At 39.4% G+C, this 13,143-nt stretch overlaps 2 protein-coding genes across 2 annotated transcripts in view; one reads left to right on the top strand and one right to left on the bottom strand.

Annotated features, from left to right (window-relative positions):
* The window catches only part of LOC124266278 (protein draper-like), a 4,953-nt gene extending 2,863 nt beyond the window's left edge, over positions 1 to 2,090 (top strand). Inside the window, exons 3-4 of the mRNA XM_046701100.1 lie at positions 105 to 1,058; positions 1,340 to 2,090. Coding sequence (XP_046557056.1) covers positions 105 to 1,058; positions 1,340 to 1,416 — 1,031 coding nt within the window. The 3' untranslated portion in view covers positions 1,417 to 2,090. The remainder of the gene's footprint in view (positions 1 to 104; positions 1,059 to 1,339) is intronic.
* A 964-nt stretch (positions 2,091 to 3,054) lies between these two features.
* LOC124266279 (multiple epidermal growth factor-like domains protein 11) lies at positions 3,055 to 7,906 on the bottom strand. The gene is given in 5 exon segments (XM_046701101.1): positions 3,055 to 5,104; positions 5,257 to 5,344; positions 6,097 to 6,666; positions 6,668 to 7,021; positions 7,597 to 7,906. Coding segments are annotated over 5 exon segments (1,194 nt in total). The 5' UTR covers positions 7,640 to 7,906; the 3' UTR covers positions 3,055 to 4,965.
* Positions 7,907 to 13,143: the final 5,237 nt, after the last annotated feature.

Genomic DNA, 13,143 nt, shown 5'->3' with positions numbered 1-13,143 from the left:
ATAATATGTCTGTCGCATAAGTTATATACCTTATATGTAAAAAAATAATCTCTAAATTAATCCAGACATCAAACCAATGTGAGCAATATCAGTATCTGTTTCAGCATTCTTCATGCACCAGTCATCAGCTGAGACCAACTGTTTCTTGTCATCAGACGACGGTCGTTGTATTGACTGTCACATGGGCTGGTATGGGGACTACTGCAACTACAAATGTCCCGGCTACTGCGACACCGGCGGCTGTCACAAGGACACCGGGATATGTATACAGTGTGCAGCTGGTTATCATGGCATCAACTGTACAATAACATGTCCCCCCAACTGTAGATACAGTCATGGTGACAAGCCCCACTGTAGCCGGGAGACAGGGAACTGTCTGGAAAACTGTCTGGAAGGCTGGTGGGGAAAGAAGTGTGAACACAGATGCAGTGAGGGATGTGAAGACAACTCCTGCTACTTCTGGGACGGGTCGTGTGCTAGAGGATGCAGGGATGGTTGGGCCGGTGACAGTTGTGACACCAGGTGTCCAGTGGGGTGTCATGGTGACACATGTGAGAGGTACGGCAGCCACACAAGTGCACAAGTGCACAAATGCACACAAGGATGTCAACCCGGTGTTCACGGACATCACTGTGACAAGCAGTGTAACAGACACTGTAGACATCAGGACTGTTTCTATGACCACAATATGAAGTCTACAGTCTGCAGACAGGGCTGTGTGGACGGCTGGATGTCCCTCGACTGCAAGATGAAGTGTCCTGGTAACTGTGAGGCATGTTCTCAAGAGACTGGGGAATGTTCCAGATGCAAGCCTGGCTACTGGGGAACTGACTGCACTAGACCATGTAGTGACACCTGTACCGACAAGACATGTGACAGAGGTGATGGAGGATGCAAGAGACAACTCGGTGTGAACAACTTTGACAACCGTTGTGGAACTGCTTGTATTGGTTGTCTGAAGACGTACAAGCCATGTGGATGTCAAGATATATGCATGGTTCAATGTTTGCCCATCACATATGACTCCAAGGGGTGTTCAGAACCAGACCTAAATACAAGTAAGTAACTCAAACACAGTCAACAATATATTTGTAAGAAAGTCAGTGTTGGTTTCTCTTGGTTATTATTCAAGGTAATGTTTCATTTAAGCCTTTTTCAAGAAAGACATGAAAGACAATAAAACATCAGATTCTCGCATATCCACTTCCGTGTTTACCATCTAAAGCGTCAGCTTTAGTTTTTGAAAGAATGGTGTTTGTGCTTTAAAACATCCTCATAAACATATCGATACGGCATTTTAATACACATACATTGACGTGATACTTATATTCTCTTGCAGGTGGATCATACATGCTTCGTGATGATGCCCTGGTTATCACTGCGGTGGTATATTTCAGTTTGAAACTGAAACAATAAACTAGAGACTTGTATTCTAATAGAATTATCAAACGATCATCATGAATGTATCAGTGTGGTTTTATTTTCACTACAGATATTTATAACCCCTGAAGAGTCATGGGCTTTTAGAGGGAAATGTGATGGGAAAAGAGGGTAGGCAAAAACTCAGAGATTTGCCAGACTTTTCGGAAGCTGAGATAGAAAACACGTTAGACGTTTGCATTCTGTATACCATTGTTACAGCATATCTCAGATATAAGATATAGTTTACTACTTTCTAAAATGTAACAAATATGCTTTATTTTGTGAAAGATAACATCCATATGAAATTGACATTTCGGCAAGAGTCAGACATCTCTAGGCGACAGTTATGCTCCCTTTCTTTCTAATCTCTAGGTCTTGTTTACATGAATTGGAATCTCTGCTCAGAAGTACTTGTTTGATCAGGGTTACAGCCTTTAACGGCGGACAAAACGGTTTTGACGTATCACTGACCAACATGATGTAATGTCTCAGTTTTAACTTGTTCTCGAACCAAGTACATGTACATTGTCCTTTTCTTTAAGCGGAGATTTCTAATGATTATTGAAAATCTTTAGTTGTTTGCATTTAATGGAACGAGATTTGAAAGTATACTTTTAGGATATTTTTGTATTTGTTTTGTCAAATAAATATATTTGTTTCTTTTTCAATTACTTTGCGTTTTATTTGAAGTCATCTGATACTATCTGCTGTCTTAGTCGTCATATGAGCGAAATATTCTCAAGAACGACGTTAAACCCAGTTTAAATTTTGCTGTCTTAGTCCCAATGGAAGTCTTCTCATCGTCATGTGTACTTGAATGGATGAGACAGATGGCATGTTCACAACTTTTATACCCTTGTACGGCCAGGCAGAGATACTGCTTTTCACGGTATGAGTGGGAAGTATGCTTCACATGCATATGGGGATGCGTTTTCGCAAATCCTTTAAACTGAAATATTGTTTTTCATTACCTAAAATTACGGAACGAACAATGGCACCATTGACATATCATTATCATATCACTATGATGAAATGTATAAGGGGATGCCTAATTATTTTTCATGTATATATATTAACGTACGCATTGTAAAGATAAGTATACTTACATGACATGATTATTTGAAATTAGTTCATGCATGGCTTTATCGTTTTATTGTATCAATGTTTTGAAGAATATGATGTGAATGATGTACACTATATTTAAATGTGAGGAGAGCGACTGCCACGATACACCGAACGACGCAGAACGATTACCCAACAGACATTCACATAGGACACATTCCTAGGTTTGATTGATTGATTTAAACATATTTTATTCACAAATGTGAAAGGGATTGGGGACAAGTAATCCAACTTAAAATACCCGCTCCCTAATATTTACATACATACATTTTCAATAATATACATATTAGGAAAGAATAGAGAGAAGAGATAGGAAAGTTAAGTAGAGGAAGGGATACAACTCATGTGATCACACGAAACTTTTTGATTGATAAATAAAAGTTTGCACACCTTTAAAAACGTATTCATTCTGTTGAATGGTCATATCAGGACTTCCAAATAACATCAATGACAATGTGATTGGAGAGTCTCGATTTACAATACTTTTAAAATTTAACATTAATATTTCCCTTTGAATGTTGTACAGTAGGTTCTTTGTAATGCAAGAAGTAGGAACGGTTATGGTTCACAATGAGTCCCGTCATTCCTGTACAACTGGATCACGCCGGTATAACACAGCATACACAATAACGGTTGTCAGTCAGGTTGCTAGATATGTCACTCACTATAGATCCGAAGATCGCCGCTTTCAAACGTGCCTGATATCAGATATGTATGGAAGCGTATTAGGGCCATAGTCTTCAATATGAAATATCAATCGCAGACCATACTTACGTATGTTTCACCACCATAAATGTATATGATATAATACTCGTCCATGTCGTAACTGAGCTCGTGATATTGCGCTGTGAAGTTTGAAGCTCGGTGTTATTGAAGCCTATTAGTGCCACAGTCTAAAATATAATACGTAGATGATACGTAAATGTATATTGCGCACATGATACTATCATCTACTTTGGAAAAAAGTATCATATTCGATATATTTGTAACCGAACTATGAATATTTTCTTGAGTAATAGTTCCCAGTGTTTTATGTAACCTACGGGTTAATTAATATTGACAAATTTGTTTGTCTTTCAAAACTTGTTGTGTCTTTATTGAGTTAATGTCAGAACATTCATTAACGCAAATAAACAACGCATAAACATCAAATATATGCAATACATTTAGTACACATACTTCACATGTGACGTATAGTGAGTGAGTGAGTGAGTTTAGTTTTACGCCGCACCCAGCAATATTCCAGCTACATGGCGGACATGTGACGTATAACATTGATCATGAACATTGTACAGGTGTGAGTACTAGTGACTATCGCGGCAGGAGTTGTTTCCCTTGAACCGCTGGGAATCGATTAGAGATGGTAGATATTGACAAGACACACTGCAAAAATTAGTGTAGCGGCTACAACAAGTTAGGTATGTACCTACGGTTTCTAACAAACTAAACATTCAACTAATTCCGATTCTCTATAATCAAGGTGGATAGGAATAACAAACTTTGTCTATAACCTTTAACTTAAACCTAGAAATACGGACAAGACAATGCCACAAGGCAAACATCAAAGTGTGGCTTTACATCCAATATACCAATACGTCTCGATTAAATTGTGTAACATTTCACTTCTAAAGAAACGAGTTTGAAAATGTTTGTGTCATCCAACATCATTCTTCCTAATCTTTCAGTTTGTAAATAGTATGAAGTATTTCTTTTGTGTAAAAAGTACAGCATACCAACTACTGGCAGAGAGATTAGTGATTTCGATTGTGACGTCATTGTGGTCGATGGCGTCACAATGCTCTGCTCAAATCGATTTGTAGCCAAGTGATATCACCCGTGGGGGGTTACTTTTGGATGATGAAACGTTCCTGTTGTAATTTGGTTTTACTCACAGATATGATTGCGTAATCCATTCCACATTTAAAAATATTTCTTGAAAATACAAAAACGTATAAAACTTGATGTGCAGATATTGATATGACAGGTCGGTATTAACTTATAACATCAATGTCTCGAAAACATAACGTAAAATTAAATACGTTGAACATAATTCATATATACAAAGTGTGCACTGAATGACTGTCCTTACTAGCAATATACTTCCGATTTGGCCATTTTCTCAAACCCTTGTAGCCGTTTTTACCGAGTCCGTCGGCGGTTTTTTGCGACACCGGTGACCGTTTTGTTGACTTTATCCCTTTTCGTAAAGTTGAATTTCCGTAAACACATTTTCAATTCTCCGTACCGATCAACCCATCTCAGGACGTCCGAACATCATGCACGTGGCACTCCACATTATTTCTCTTGACAACACAAACTGATTGTTTTTAGACACACCATAGAAGCACCTGTTTTTGGGGTGACATATAGTATCAGAGCTAGTTAGACTAGTTGACGTCATGTCCTTGTGTCACCTGACGTCTACAGCATCTCCAGGGAGGTTGCCTTTCGTTTCACCTGTGTCTCGGGTGTAGTAACAAACGCGTCTGTCTCAGAGTCAGAGGTTGTGTCTGGAACTCGCTGTTCCTCAACATGGCCACGTTTATGTAACTTTCTCCACCTACAAAACATCGGAACATGTAACTTAAAGACAAAATGTACATTTTGTTGGTACCGCAATGAATTATTCCCGAAACCACATGCTAGTCTTTAACTTTGATTTACATTTTCCGTGTTTTCTGATGACTATAGATATAACTATTACGGGCATACCTGTAAATGACAACCAGTGCAACAATCAAGATTAGAATGGCAACTGCGACGGTGACAGGTATTGCTATTTTTAGAATTCGAGCATCATCTGAAAGAAAAGGACGTACACATGCAGAGAGTGAGTGAGTGAGTTAATATTTAACGTCACATCGGCAACATCTCTGCCATCTTGACGAGAACAAATTATACATTAAAAATAATAAATTTAGAACATAAAGATAAACGTATCAAGGATTTTGACTTAAAACTAGCATGTTATCAAAAAACGATAAAAGACCCGCTGTGGATCAGCAGCTTGAAGAAGATCATCTTACCAGGGACAATGGCTGGATTTACATCAGTTCTAGGCAATTGTAAGCAGTTAATCATACATTACAAGAACATATATATTCTACTATTAAAATCAAAGAGAATGAAAAATACCTTAGATAAGATGGGACTTACTTAGGGACTCTTAGGGGGATAATTATGCATACACATATATATTCAGGTTGATATGACTATACACGTTCTGGCATTATGCATGCTCCAGAGGTCATACAAATCAGTATACTCATGCAGTAGGTGCCTGTTTATCTACAGCATAGATGGCCAATTTCTGCTTGTGTATTTCCTCATGTAAAGTTTAGATTTTTTTACATTTTACAACTCACAAATATTGGCATGATTAAGTATACCTGAGTAACTTTGACGAAAACCATTTGACTGATTTATGGCGGTTATTTACATTTGCATTACAGCTGCATTCGGATTGAGGAACACCAGTTAACGGGGTACACGTTCCTTTGTTTTGAAACAGTAAGGCGATATCCCTTTCTTGTAACAGATGTCCACACATACCTCTATCAATCCGATTATCACCCTCACTGGGATCTTCCAGAATAGTGTCAATACTTTCATCCGTCTTGCCAGGTTTGTATATGAGACACTCGCTATCGTTCTTGCGGCACTCCAAACAGTCAGACTGACAGGGACGGTCACACATATGTCCATGATAACCAGTCTGACAGCCCTCTGTACACTCTCCAGTGATATCACAGAGCGAGTTGCTGCAGGTTGAACAACGTTTCCCACACAGCATACCCCAGCGACCAGACTCGCACAGAGAACATTCCCCGCTATGTTGATGACATCTTCTACAACCAGCAGGACACGATTCATTGCAGTAAGCTGACTTAAATCCATCGCTACATCCATCTCGGCACACAGTGTAGTGGATGATGTCGTCAAAGTAGCAGTTATTGTTCATGCACTTGTTACTGCATCTACTTTCACATGTCTCTCCGTAGAAACCTTTCTTGCATCCAAACGAACATTTTCCATGCTGGGAGCATTTGTTCAATGCACATTCTTCCGGACAGTTTTCAGTGCACATGCTTCCTGTCCAACCATCCTTTGCAGCCCCAAGCACACGAACCATCATAGAAGAAGCATTCTGAACGGAGACAGTTGTCACTGCATCGTTTGTTGCATTTGTCTCCCCACCATCCAGAGTTACATGCTTCGAGACAATGTCCAGTGGCCCTTTCACACTGGACCTTGTTGTCATTGCTCGTCTTACAGTTAGCTGGGCATTCCAGGGAACAGCTCTCTGAGTACAACCCATCTGCACAGTTGACGCATATGCCAGTGTTTCTGTCACATCCAGAATTGTCACATGTAGGGCAGTTTCGGCTACAGTCCTCGCCAAACCAGCCCCGCTCACAGTACATACATGGCTTGGGATCGTTTGATCTCAAACAGTGGCTGCCGTATTGAGAAGTCTCTGAAATGAGATATTTCCTTTTAAAAGAGGGAGCAGGAGAATTGTCACGTGGATTATTGTCACCGAGAACAATTGTAACTGAGAACAATTGTCACCAAGACCAATTGCCACTGAAAACAATTGTCACCGAGAACAATTGCCAATGAGAACAAATGTCACCGAGAACTATTGCCACTGAGGATAATTGTCACCGAGATCAATTGCCACTGAATACAATTGTCACCGAGGACAATTGCCATCCTGGACCCTAATAAGAGTACATCTTACTGGGCGCATTTCGATATATATCAAACACCAGTTTCGCGTGTTCAGTAGGATTGAGCTGTTTTAGTTCATAACAATATTGAATAATCTCAATGGTTTACAACTTGTAAACCTGTATCCACACACGGTTCTCATTAAACAGATGAATAACAGAGGTTAGTAGCATGTAACATGAGCGATTGGATACAGTGAATCTACATGCGGGAATTATTTCAGACATGACTAGGAATAAGTGACTTGTCCTGGACAAAACTGCGTTCTGTTATATATTGTATCAATGTGTTCACTAGTATTGAAAGGACACTACTCACCAACAACGGCAGCCAGAATCAACACGGCGACACACCAGGTCATGGCTGTTGTTCAATGACTCAGTCATGAGGCCGGGGGTCCAGGCTAGCGAGTGTCTGTGGTAGACGTGAGAGCCATCGTGTCAAACCTCACAACATCCATTAACACGTTCTGACGGAAGGTTAATACGTCGTTCATAACAGTTAAACAGAATTCTCTTCCACCACACCTTCACATATCGACCATTGCAGCTATATAATCAGAAACGGACAACGCTCGTTTACTACAGGACCACTCACAACATGACCCGGCCACGTAGAACAAGCGGCATAGTTCATCTGGCTATCTTATCAACGTTTGCTTATACTTGCGTTATCGCTATGTTAACATTGGGAGGTAGATATCTACCACGGCACGAAAACCCCGATTTCTTTACGTTAGCAATAGTGCTGACATTGATGTAAAAGCACTCATTTCAAGCACCCCATGTCGGTTATATTCAGATGTACGCCTAGTATGGGAATGTTTGTTATTGTTGTTCTCATGTACTCATTTCTATCAGTTTCCCTACCAGTCCAACATCATAAGAGATCTTGTATCATTTATACCAGGAGGTAGCGACACTAAACTAAATAATGACATCAACAAGTGTGCACATACCATTTGGAAAACAGACAGTGTGCAAGTTCAAATCTTGTTTCAAACGTTAGAAAGAAAAGCTTTCCATAAAAGAGATAGGAATGATTAGGACATTGTACAATTGAAACGTTATGTGTAGGTGTGGTAGATGCGATTAGCATCTCTACGTTTGGAACACATTCCAGATTAATGAGGTGTATTTCCTACCGAGACCATATACAGGCATGAATGCTCAATCAAACCATGAGGAATATACAAGGTCATTTAACTAATTTGGCATCTGAAGACCCTCAGTATCACAGCAGAATCTGTGACCAAAGCTCAGGAACTTAGACAGAGGATGCTCAGTATATTAGTGGGGATATTAATTGCTATTGGGGAAGATTTAGTCTAAGTATATTTGCAACTTTATCGCCGTGGACTATATGAAGAAGAATTATTACAACTGAAACGTGTTGCTTTAAATGCAAAACATTAAGTGCCTACTTTTAAGGACAACTCAAAGATATTCCGAGATAATATATGAAGTGTTTGCTTGTACCATAACTTTCATAAAAATATTCAAGCCTCCTTTTAGCAATACCTGATGATGTACACATAAGACTTCCACATAACAATGCACATAACCCACAGTACTGGTTACATTTAGGGCGTCCTGTGGCGCCATAAGTATTAAGTATACGTCTTGTCATGGTTTGTAACTTCATGTGCGGGACCGGGTGGTCAGGCTCGCTGACTTGGTTGACACATGTCATCGGTTCCAAATTGCGCAGATCGATGCTCATGCTGTTGATCACTGGATTGTCTGGTCCAGACTCGAATATTTACAGACCGCCGCCATATAGCGGAATATTGCTGAGTGCGGCGTAAAAATACATGTGTGTGTGTGTGTGTGTGTGTGTGTGTGTGTGTGTGTGTGTGTGTGTGTGTGTGTGTGTGTGTGTGTGTGTGTGTGTGTGTGTGTGTGTGTGTGTGTTTAAATTTGTTTAATTTGTTTGTCTGTTGTTTAACGCCGTACCAGAAATATTACATCAACATGTATAAAAGTGTGGTCTGAAGATAACCAAGTCTGGAACAGACAATCCAGTGTTTGACACCATGAGCATCGATCTTCGCTTAAGGGATACGACGACATGCATCAGCGAGCCTGACCCCCCAATCCCGTTAGTACCCGTGGGTTGCTGAATTTTAACCCATATTTTCTGCGGGTCCAACATATAAAACTATGAGAAAGTTTAATGTATATGCGCCATAGACAACGTCATGATATGAATTGTAGGTTATTTCCAATGCCAAAAAAATCATGATAGACAATGAACACAATGTATATCGTCGATAACAACTGGTCTCTGCATAAGTCGTATTTTCCAGTGGAAACACAATTACCCATCATCAAGTTACATGTAATCACTATCAGCTATTCAATAATGCATATAAGTTGGTATAGAAATTGGCAGACGTGTTAGATGCATTAGAATTGTTTTCATACATACATATTGACAGTTGCGGATGGCCTCACCTAAAAGCCAGCTGTTGTTCAGTATGCCGCGTTCAGTATGTCGCGTTCAGTATGCGTCAGTCGAGCGGAGCNAGTTGCAGAACTGTCAGTATTTCAAGCATCATGGAATTTGCTCACGTGCGGCACTGTCTTCATCAGCTGATGAACGTCAACAATACAACGTCAGTCCTTAAATATTGACAGTAGCGGGTGACCTCGCATAGATGATCACTGCCAAGCCAGCTGTCGTATATTTCCCGTTGAACGTCAGTATTTCGTGTGAATATGTTGTCAATATAGTGGAGAGTTACAGACCTGTCAATATTTCGAGCTTTACGGAATCATCGGGACGGTATCATCGTACAACCTTCAGATAGATCATATATACATTAAATGAATATTATATACAATTAAAAAAGTAGGGGATATACAATAAGGTTGCAAATTGACCATTGATATTTTACATTTTTCCCAACCATTCAACCCCTGGTCAAGAGTCTAAATACAAGAATCTCCTAATATCATTTTACTATCAGCATAGTTACACAATGATAACCATATTTCCAAGGACATTTGATAGGAATCCATGTAGATGTTCATTGAAACTTCAATACCTTAAAATCCCCACTATATGTACATCTCTATGTCCTGGCGTACCACTTGCGTAATGAGAGATTAACTCAGCACTGGGGTTTGATATCAGGATACAATGTACTCAAACACTGCCAATAATATTACGCTATGCCCAATATATTTCAAATGTCTTGAACTCAAGAGATATTATATGACAGACAAATATTCCCAATGCCATTTCGTCAAGTTTGTAATATGTGTCAATTCTCCTGTAATTTCCATCACTTTCAAAGCCTATTGAAACAGCCAAAAATAGTCTTTTATATTTCCATTAATTTCAGACTTGTATAAAACGCATCGCATTAAATTCACTCATTCCGTTATGTTCAAGAACCATTATAAATAAATGGAAATACTTGATTAAATGACCAAACATTCCAAACATCTCACACATAAAGATATAGCTGCACATGCCCATATCATTTTACATAGGTTATGTCGCCTATGGGCATAGAATCCAACAAATTCCAAACACGCGGGAACACATGGAAATGCACTATTTCGTGCAGTGTGGGCTATTCGCCGTCACCAGGTTATTAGAACAAAGGTTTACCTAACATATGTCTACACCTACTGCAAAGATAAGTTGATAGGATCAACGAAAATATTCGACTCGTCCGATGAGCTGAAGTAGATACCAAAACAGTACGTCAGCCTTAGCCCCATTGTTGCAGTGTTGGTATGGAAACCTGTGAAAGGAAAATAGTATTACGAGACTTATTGAAATTTGTGTGCAGTCAAGATATCATGGTCTGTGTCTTCAACAAAATTTCCGTGTCAAGTGGAAAATATTTTTCATATCTGAACTTAGACTGAACTTAAAAGTTCTCTCTTACTTAATACTTAAGGGGCTTGAAACTTTCCAACTATTTACAAATGCGAATGTCGCAAAGGTAAACTGCTCAGTTACATTTCGGTATACAGATTATGCATGATAAGAATGTAAAGAATGTTACATAATATGGCGAAATGGTCAATGAGCATGTTGTACATCGTATTAAGCTAGTCATTAAATGACATGGTGTTGGAAGCATCGATTAAACCACACTCACTCACTCACTCACTCACTCACTCACTCACTCAGGAGTGTTCTTGTTGGCTTCTCCAGTATGTAACGTTTAAGTTGAGGAGTTACTCCCCTTTAGTCGCTGTGTACTGGGTGCAAGATAAATACACTCTACTAATGAAAGCACCACTCAAGAGGACGGGTCGTTAAACAGTTTTGCTTTCACTAGCTTACAAATTACATGTACAAGGTTTTATCCATTTCAAGTTGGATACCATCAGTTCATTAACAGTTAAATGATAAAGATACACAAAACATTAGCCCTAATATATGTAACTTTATTCTCTATTGGCATGTGTACCATTGCCATGTGTAACAATCTTGATAATCCCTTCATTTTTTGGAAGCCTCCGTGCTCTAGTGGTTAGAGCGTCCGCCCGGAGAGCGGGAGGTCACGCTTTCGATCCTCGGTCGCGTCATACCAAAAGACGTTAAAATATGGTACTTGTTGGTCCGGAGTGTTGGTCATGCTTACGTTAAATCTGGGCTAGTACATGCAGCCACACACACACATGCATGCACGTCGACCGTCATATGAGCGAAAGAATTTTAAATGCGACGTTAAACCCCATTTCACCTCACCTCACCTCACCTCCTTAATTTGTGGCAATTGGGATACGATGACATGTGTCAACCAAGTCAGCGAGCCTGACCACCCGATCCTGTTAGTCGCCTCTTACGACATGGGTTGCTGAAGATCAATTCTAACCTGGATCTTCACGGGTCTGTATCGACTAAACAATTCAAATTCTAGTATTAACAGAATAGCATTATAATGCTGATTTTCATTCAAGGTGTTGTTTGTACTGTCCATACCATACCATCACTCTATGCTAGTCTATAGGTGTTTCTCTTAGCAGTACTAAGTGCACAAAGTCAAGTGAAGTTACCCAGACGTGAAAATATGGTACTTGTTGGTCCGGAGTATAATGTGTCTTGAGTGGGGTATTCATGCTTAACTGCGGCAGCTCAGTGAGCTAGCACTATAAAACCAGTTAAGTCTGGGCTAGTCACACGTCCTCATTTGAGCGAAACAAATTTTAAATGCGACGTTAAATCCCATTTCACCTTACCTCACCTCCTTAATTTGTAGCCCCCTATAATATGCAAAAGGAGCACAAATCATATCAACCAATATATTATAGGAGGACATATCATATCAACCTTCACAAGACAGGATATTACATAACATATCAAGCTGTTTTCCATTTGAAAAACTATGTAGCTCTTTCAGATACAATACCATAAGTCTGGTACATGTCTCTTTCTCATCTTTTATATGATTAAAGTGTAAAGAGATTGATAAATCATGTATTTGGATTAATTACTTATGTTAAAATTTGTCAGTGAAGTAATTTATATTTCGCAAATGGAGACATATACATAACGTCAAGTAAGTTGCAGTAGCGTTTGCCTACACAAGTCCACCCACACCTCGGTATAGCCAACTCAAAACTTATCCGGAGCGTTAGTCAACAGTTTATTCAACAAGAAAAAAAATAATCCATATAAGGAGATTGAAAGTATGTGACCTCATTTATCGGATCGTGATAGCAGGTTCACTGACGTATTTATCTATTCATCGCTAGCCCTATGCATTACATGATACAGTTATGTCAGTCTCCGCGCATCATGGTGATAACACGCTGATACAACGCAGGATCGTATTGGTAAAAGTAGCGTGTAATTCATTTATCTCGCTAATACTGTTCGTCACATCTCATGAGATGA

This window comes from Haliotis rubra, unplaced genomic scaffold (assembly GCF_003918875.1).
Source record: "Haliotis rubra isolate DU_JTF1 unplaced genomic scaffold, ASM391887v1 Scf1243, whole genome shotgun sequence".
In the NCBI taxonomy this organism is placed as follows: domain Eukaryota; kingdom Metazoa; phylum Mollusca; class Gastropoda; order Lepetellida; family Haliotidae; genus Haliotis; species Haliotis rubra.
This window is presented reverse-complemented; position numbering and strand designations above follow the sequence as displayed.